The sequence below is a fragment of the Arachis stenosperma genome, chromosome 7, assembly GCF_014773155.1.
Source record: "Arachis stenosperma cultivar V10309 chromosome 7, arast.V10309.gnm1.PFL2, whole genome shotgun sequence".
NCBI lineage: Eukaryota > Viridiplantae > Streptophyta > Magnoliopsida > Fabales > Fabaceae > Arachis > Arachis stenosperma.
Genome location: NC_080383.1, coordinates 2,919,174 through 2,927,802, shown reverse-complemented (window position 1 = coordinate 2,927,802; position 8,629 = coordinate 2,919,174). Strand labels below are relative to the sequence as shown.

The 8,629-nt window shown below is 29.0% G+C and overlaps 1 protein-coding gene across 14 annotated transcripts; it reads right to left on the bottom strand.

Annotated features, from left to right (window-relative positions):
- Nucleotides 1-1,635: 1,635 nt before the first annotated feature.
- On the bottom strand, nt 1,636-6,794 carry LOC130940550 (aconitate hydratase 1-like). 14 transcript variants are annotated; one of them, XR_009070319.1, is made up of 9 exons: nt 6,645-6,794; nt 4,042-5,612; nt 3,675-3,824; nt 3,049-3,601; nt 2,757-2,976; nt 2,582-2,663; nt 2,351-2,445; nt 1,979-2,169; nt 1,638-1,817 (listed from the first exon to the last, which is right to left on the bottom strand). XR_009070319.1 is itself a non-coding variant. In XM_057868718.1 (8 exons), the coding sequence occupies exons 2-6, from the start codon at nt 4,253-4,255 to the stop codon at nt 3,207-3,209; spliced, it is 345 nt and encodes a 114-aa protein (XP_057724701.1). In that variant the 5' UTR covers nt 4,256-5,612; nt 6,645-6,794; the 3' UTR covers nt 1,831-2,169; nt 2,351-2,445; nt 3,049-3,206. The 14 variants fall into 14 exon arrangements, 1 of the variants encoding a protein (XP_057724701.1); XR_009070324.1 differs by lacking the exon at nt 1,638-1,817 and having other exon boundaries at nt 1,831-2,169; nt 3,049-3,216; nt 3,534-3,601; XR_009070326.1 differs by lacking the exon at nt 1,638-1,817 and having other exon boundaries at nt 1,831-2,169; nt 4,042-4,170; nt 5,099-5,612.
- Nucleotides 6,795-8,629: the final 1,835 nt, after the last annotated feature.

Sequence of the window (8,629 nt, the reverse complement as noted above, 5' to 3'; positions counted from 1 at the left end):
CATTATTTCTACTATTATAAGAGCAATCCAAAATAACCCATATGTAGTTATCATTATTTTTACTATCATAAGAGTAATTTCTTCGTAGAGTTATTGTTATTTTTACTATTTCATGTATATTGTTTCGTACTCTTTTATTATATTATTATCGTTATTAATTTTTCATTTTTATTATCACTCTTTTTTGATTTTTTCTATTTATATTGACATGGACATTTATTATAAAAATAAAATTTTTAAAACTAATAAAATGTAAAGGTATATCTTAATTGGGATGTATTATTATTTAATGCTAAAGTAATATACAAAATACTATTAAAATATATTGTAATACATATATACAAAAAATTATAGGAGAAAGGATTTTAACTGTTATAAAGTATATGAAAGGATGATCAATTCATTGTATCAATGAGACCAATTAATAAACAATAAATTAAGTATTACTATATTAACGATCGTGACAATTATATTGATGATACGTATTTTTATTTTAATTATTAATAATCAAACGTGATATTAAATCAGGTTCGTCCACTCAAAATTTATTCTATTGATTGGGAAGATACCGCTAAAGCAAACAAAACTCAGGAAGATGATAAAAGAAGAAATATTAGATCAAAAGAATAAAAAATAATGAAATAAATTTTTATTATATAATAATAATACCGTCTATTTAGATGTATATACTGATTATGTTAAAAATTTAACTAGCCATAAACTTAGAAGAACACAACTAGCTCATTTTGGTGACAAACAATATCATTACAGACAATTGTTATTAAATATAAATTCCTAATATTATCAGATGTAATGTCATTTAGTTTAAATTTTGTCATACATAAACTAAGATTAATGTCAATTTTTTTGTCTTTTCAAAAAATTCAGTGCAAAACAAGATATTTCAATTCTATGGGTTTTAATTGAATTCGTCCCTATAATAAGGAATTAATTTAATTGAATAATCTTAAATCGTTTATATAATTATTTTTATGGTAAAAAAATGTGACAGATTTTTAAGACTTAAGAAATTGTAAATAAGGAGATGTATGGTAAATTACAAAAAAAAAAATTCAGATACACAATTTTTATATTCTCCTATTTTGTTTATTAATTATTCTTATAGTTTGATATTAAAAACAAAAAAGACAAACATTCTTATTTTTTTTTGTTTTTTCATTATTTATAGGAAAATGATGCCTCCTTAGATCCAAATTCATATTTTGGCCTAACACTTTTTTTTTAACCAAAAATAGGAGACTCGAACCCGCAACCTTTTAATTAAGTATGGGAAGACTATGCTATTTGAGTTATAGTTCATTCCTAACACTTAAAAAAATAAAAACAAATATAAATATCCATCACATTTAAGTAAAATTATCTTTTGTAAATAACTAATATGTATTTTGATTTATATATACTCTTTTTGAGAATATTCAATTGATTTAAACTACAACACAAAACTTCCACAGTTAATTTTTAACTTCATTAAGTTGAATGAATTATTAGTAATTTAATAAAATTATATAAACATAAAAACTAATTTCGTTATAGTAGTGCTTAAAGGAGACGAACAAAAAATAAAACATCATTCGAATAAATATTACGATAAATATATTCATATACATAAAAAAACTCTAATAAAAATGGAAATTAGACATGGAATAAACACACGGATTTGACATTATCATATTTACATAGTTTATTTAAAAAAAAAGGTAAATTATATTTATTTGTATACACATGCAAATGGAAGCATAAGAACAAAGAGCTCATTGCTTAATCAAGCTGCGGATAACTATCTATGCCAGCTCCACCTGCACCACCATGTTTCAAAAATTAACATATCACATTCTCATGTCACTCCTATAAAAATACAATTATTATTAATTAATTATACATTTAAATTATTGTTTAACAAGATAAAGATAATATGTATTAATGGTTAAGAAAATACGAATATTAAAATGATGCCTACTATAAAGAGTATATGCATAGTAGAATTGTCATATTCTTGAACTAAGGAGGCTCATGCATGTAGGTTGAGTTTGGATTCCATGAATAGAGAGGAGAAGCCCGAATTGAAAGCTGATCCCACATTAGACTCCCTTTTGAAATAGACTCATACATTCTCTTGAACATTTCAGGAAGCACATAAGTTTGAAGAGCCTAACATGTGCATAACAAACAATATTTTTCAAATGCTAATAATCACATTCGTTAAGGCCTGTTTGGCGCATGTTTTAGTTCTCGAGACACTAAATGTAAAAATGCGTGTCCCGTGATTCTAAAACAGTCGCCAAACGCAGCCTAATATAAATTCATTTCCATGATTCACTTTTCTTGATACCTCGGATCTCAGACCTCTTTAGTTCTCCGCCAGATATCTTTTAAGTACACATTCTTTCCATTTTCAATTGGCTCTTTACTAAAATCAATGTCAACCTGAGAAGCAAATTATCATTGTAGTTAAAAAAAAAGCATGTTAACATTTTTTGCATTGAATATTGTTAAATTTAGACCAATCTTATGAACAAAGTTATGCAGATTGACATGTACTAAATACTTTTGCGCTAAGTACCCTTATTCGAAATTCCCAATGCAAGTTGTGCAACCATAGTTGAGTGTGAAAGCCTAGCTGGTTCAAATAATTTTGCAGGCCACTGTATATAAAGTTTAATATAAATATCTTATGCACTTCTATTCAAATATAAATGCAACTAATAACAAAAGCATAGGCAATATGTATAAAAAACCTTTGTCTCGGATATTCTGTAACTACCCTTGATCCAGGAGCTAGACTTGTTTTAATCCATTGCTTTATCTTATGATCAAGAACAAGTGTGAAACACAATCATAAGATTGAATCAACCAGAGATTAATTAACCTCTAGTCCTAGTTCACATGCTTTCTTTGCAACAAGGCCAGCACAAAGCATAACACTTGGGTTTGATGTATTAGTGCAACTTCTAATGGCTGCAATCACAACACTCCCATGCTTGAGTATAGAACTACAAGTATAGAAATATTTGTGAGCTATGTATTTACCTCTTAGGCCCGGAAACATAGGACTCAACATCTCCCAATTGAGATATATATACTCTTTCATCATGATACTGGAAAACCAGCAAAGATTTCGTGATCATAGAAATCCGAAACTTCTGTTAAGTACTAACTTGACTTGTTCGCTTGCAAATATGATTCGATCATTGAAACCTGTAACCAAGTAAACTTGGACATGTAATCAATTTCAGAGTTTTACAAAGATCATAGTCATTGGCTGTCACACCAAAATGTGAGTGCACTTATCATGATCATCAAAGCTAGAAAAATGTGAAAACAGACATGTAATTCACATTTGATTCAAATATTAAAAAAGCCAACTTAAGATAAGCATTTGAAAATTCAGAGAGATGTAATTCACAATCAGATTATACTACTAAAACTATAAGCTGCATCAAATAGTTCATAACATGGAACTTTTATCTTGATTTATATCTAAAAACAAACCACCTTTATTATATATACTTAACCTGGCCAAGCATTGCTGCCTACTCCCATCAGCTTCGAAAACCACCAGTCGAAGGTATTCAAGATTCACCTACAAATTAAGTTGAATCTCTCATTTCTGAGTCCAACTACGCACAGAATTCTACAAATGACATATATCTTACCTGATGGACTATTCCAGAACCTGGAGGAACAACAATCATGTTATCGAGAGCTGACGAACCCCATTTAAGGAAACCAAATCTCTCTCTATTCCTATGGAACTCACATTCCATATTTGCTTGAAATGCATCATCTGATCTTGCTACATCAACCTGAATGAAATAGCTAAACCTAATTAACCAAAAACATGTTAAATGCATTTACTAGCAAAGTGATTAAATAATTGGATGATGAAAACTCGGATGCAGTTGTCTTAATGTGAAGTTGATAATTGAGAATAGTTAGGTGATAGTTTAATCAAACATATCAAACAATCTAACAATTCTTACTATCATCTTTATATGAACACAATTGCACGTGAGTTTTTACCTATTTGGATTCATACCAGAGGACAAATCTTATTAGGATCACTGCCAAGATTCTTCATGGCATCCCTCATAGAAGTAAGATCAACCAAAGCCGGAATGCAGTTACCATCCTTGTAACAAAATCAAAAGGCTAAGGAAACAAAAAGTTCAATCATTCAAACTAGACCTTGATTCATGGAAATGGAACAAACCTGACGCAGAACACGAGCTAGCATGAAAAGAATCTCAAGTTTGCTTAGTAGAAGTGTTCTTCCAATCCATAATCAATTCAACATCATTCTTAGGCCCAGTTTGGGTAAACAGCTTAATTAAGCTCCTTTTAAAAAATAACTTATAAATAAGTTATTTTGTATTTGGTTTTTTGTTCTAAAAGTACTTATTTTAAGAGAAGAGTGATAAAAAAAATTTCATTACGAGAGAACTCATTTTTTTTTAACTTCTACATAAGCACTAAAATAACTTTTTAGAAAGCTATAATTTGATTTTGAAAATTATACCAGACATTAATACTATACTTTTTCACAAGTTAAAAGTTAAAAAAAAAAAAAAAGTAACTTGTGAACCTATCCAAACAGGCCCTTAGTAACTTTGAAGTTGTCACAATTTTAAATTGCGGATTATAGGAGAATCCTTATGGAATATGGCAAACTATCTTGAATGTACCAAAAACACAATTTAGTTAAATTTTATTAACATAAGTAACATAATCCAAAAGAAAGTGACAGCTTATTAAAGTTGGTACCAATTCTAGAATCATTCAGAGAAGGCGAGCTGTAAAATTTTTCCTATTCAGCATCTTTAGGATTAAATAAGACTTGTAAAAATTCCCTTGAAAACATCTTCGGAAGGTGGGGATATTGAACATTGATTTCATTCCTTTATTAAACTAAAGGAATACTAATGCATTGAAGATTTGAACCAATACATTGTGAGAATACAATGTAACATTTTAAAGTGAATCCAACAAGTTACAAAGTTGTTTTACTCCGGTTGCAATTTTTGAATTTGAGTTAATTTGGTAATCTTGAGAACCATAAAACCAAAAGAAAAAAACTCACCAAACTTCTTCAGAATCCATCAGTGCTGTTGTACTCACCACTGGCCGGCTCCAACTCTTTTTTCTCCTTCTTCCCACTGTGAAGTTCTCTTTACCAAAGACATGTAAAATGTAACATCTAGGACAGTAACATCTTGAGAATACATTTGTTACATTTCTCAAAAAAAAAAAAATAATTTCTGATTACTATGAATGGAATTTGGCATCTTGGTTAAAAGGATAAATCAAGTTCGAAAGATAACGGGGATGTAGATAGTTGGTGGCAGATAATAAAAAAAATAAGATTTCAAGTGAAGTCTTTTTTTTATGGTCTGCCACCAAGTATCTATATTTCATTTATCTTTCGAACTTGATTTGGTCTTTAACCAAGATATCAAATCTCATTCATAATAATTAGAAATTATTCTTCTGTCGTAAATGCTGCATTTTACTGTCTTTGAAACAAACGCTTTAATTTTTCAATTAAATTCTGCTGTATGTCAATGCTGCACAACTTAATTGAAGTAATTTAATACCTGAAAAGAGTGAAATAAAATAAATAGTCAATTAAGTAAAATAAAAAACAATAAAGTAATTTGAAAAAAAAGTGACATAATTTTGTTTTTAACTAAATATTAACCCAAGAAGAAATATAACAGGAAATAAAAAATTATGACAAAAAATAACATAAAATAAAATAAAAATTAAACCCCAAATTTACCTTGACAATATGGTGGCAGAGGAGAGGGTTTAGGCAAAAGGGGAGAGAAACGATGACTAGTGAGGGTGGCTGGTGGGGCAGAAAGGGAACAAACAACATAGAGGGAAAGGGTTGGCAGTGAAAGGGAAGGGGATGGGTTGGGGGCAAAAGGGGAAGGGAGGCGAAGCACAACAAGAAAAAGGGGAGAGGGGAGGGGTGGCAGTGGCGGTGGATGGCAGCGGCAGATTAAGGGTTATATAAAATAGGAAACATTTCAAGTGCACCGGAGAGTACCGGTGCACCAGTTGTTTTAACCGTTGATCTAAATTAATATATATTATATATATTTTTTATAATTCAGATCAACGGTTAAAACAATTGGTGCACCGGTACTCCCGGTGCACTTGAAATGCTTCCTATAAAATAAGCGTTCTATAATTGAAGTTAGTATGTTTGAAATAAAAATCAGCATATAGAAATTTTTGCACTTTAATAATGAGTTTACATTTTCAACATAATATAGTAACTTTGTCTTTCTAACCACAGTTTAATATATGCATATTGGATCATCAGTCTTCAAACTACAACATTTAACTCTAGAAGCAAAAAGTAACACTCCAAACAATTTAATCAAAATAATGAAAGCTAAATTATTTTCCTTTTATAAGAAACTCGCAATATTAATGGATGCAACTGCTACTATCACTTAAATTGTGTATTATGAATGATAAAAGACTAAACATGATTACAGTAGTGTTTTCAAGCAAATCCACAATTCAAAACAAATACTAAGATTAAATTAAAATTACTAAAAATTTCAAAAAAAACAGTAGAAGCAGAAGCCAAATAGTGAAGATATAGAACCAACCTGACTTTGAGACTCCATTCATGAGGAGTTAATGATGTAGACAAGAGTGGCTGAGCTGAGTGCAGGACAGAAGAGAGGAGAGGAGAAGGTTTGATAGTGATAGAGTAGAAGAGAGGAGTGTGATACAGGGGCACGGATTCGGTACGCAGGAGTAGTTTGCGCACGGAAACGCCAAGGTACTCTTTGGCGCACCAGTCAGCCAAAAAGTATCGAAATCAAAATATCTATTTTTATGGGGTCTTTTTTTAAATTACACATAAAATAGAGGGATAACTTTTTTTTATTTTTTTTAAATGAATACATTTCACTCAGTTGTTAAAAGCTGCTAACTTCCTTCTCCAAGTTTTTTTCTTCTCCTTCCTTTGTCGTCGCAAGCGCCAGCTCCTACCATTATCTCCATCACCAACAACAACTCTACCCTCCCCACCGCCTCTCCTACTTACTCCTTTGCGCTACCAACTCCTTCTCTTTCCCACTCAGCCATGGTGGCTTTGGCACCGTCTTCTCCGGCACGCCCAAAGTCACTGCCCACACTCTGCCAAAAATTGCATGACTCATACCGTCCATCCCTTCAAAAGTGCCCACGTCCTCATATTTAACAGTGAGATCCACTTCCATAGCATAGAGATTGGTGAAGCCATTGACTAAAGTTGGAGTCTTTGTGAATCACTGTTGAAAAGCATCGCTCAAATTATGAGCTAGGTCGGTGGAAATTATGAGAACAGAGTTGCTAATAGTGGCGAGAAGAATCGAGAGTATTGAGCTGCATGTGGTTTTGCCAACGCTACCTTTACCACCAGCGAAGACCCATTTGAGATCTTTTTGTTCTAGAATGTTCTGCACCATCCTGTTAATCCGCCATAGCCACCCTACTACTGTTTCTCTCAACTGTGTTTTCGAATATTCTGTCAAAGGCTAAAAGGAGATTCGGCGTTTTTTAATAATTAATTAATTTTTATGACAATTATAATTAATAAACTTAATTTAGTAATTACTAATTTTTCATATCATATTATTATAATTAATAAAATTATTTTAAAAATTTACTAATTTATCAGATTATATTACTATAATTAATAAAATTACCAGAAATATAAATAATTAATTTAATAAAATTAATCTAAAAAATACTAAATTTTTTTATAGCATATTACTATACTCTAAATAATTAATAAATTTTTATGACATATTATTATAATTAATAAAATTAATTTAACCATTATTAATTTTTCATATTATATTATTATGATCAAGAAAATTACTTTAAAATTATAGTAATTTCTTATATTATATTACTATAGTTAATAAAACTACTAAAAAATAACTAATTTCCTAAATCATATTACTATAACTTATAAAGTTATTCTAAAAAATTACTAATTTCACATAACATCTTATTATATAATGAATAAAATTATTCTCCATATCATTTAACTATAATTAATAAAACTAATGTAACAAATCACTAATTTTTAATATATATTATTATAATAAATCAAGGTACTCTATAAATTACTAATTTAGAGTTTAAGGTTTAAGACTTAAGGTTTAGGAGTTTTTTTTTCTTCTTCTTATCCTCGATATATTCCATCCTATTATTTGAACCTTAGAACTTTTTACATATATTTTCTTTTCATTTTCGATTTATTTTTCAAGTCAGCGATAATACCTATCAATTATTTAATAAAATTAATCAAAAAATACTAATTTCATACTCTATGTAACTAATAATTTTTTATGACGTATTACTATAATTAATAAACTTGATTTAATATAATAATTAATTTTTTATATCATATTAACATAATTAATAAGATTATTTTAAAAAAATTTAATGTCTTAGATTATATTATTATAATTAATAAAATTATTAAAAAAATAACTAATTTCTTAAATTATATTACTAAAATCTATAAAATTACTCTAAAAAAATTACTAATTTCATATAAAATCTTTCTAAGATTAATAAAATTAATATAACAAAA

Bases quoted from the DNA above. Each gene is read 5' to 3' on its own strand.
- LOC130940550 (XM_057868718.1), bottom strand. From the start codon at position 4,255: ATGCTAGCTCGTGTTCTGCGTCAG. The intron at 4,151-4,231 runs GTTTGTTCCATT...TTTTGTTACAAG, and splicing joins TAGCTCGTGTTCTGCGTCAG to GATGGTAACTGCATTCCGGC. The intron at 3,602-3,674 runs GTAAGATATATG...CTTAATTTGTAG, and splicing joins GTTCTGGAATAGTCCATCAG to GTGAATCTTGAATACCTTCG.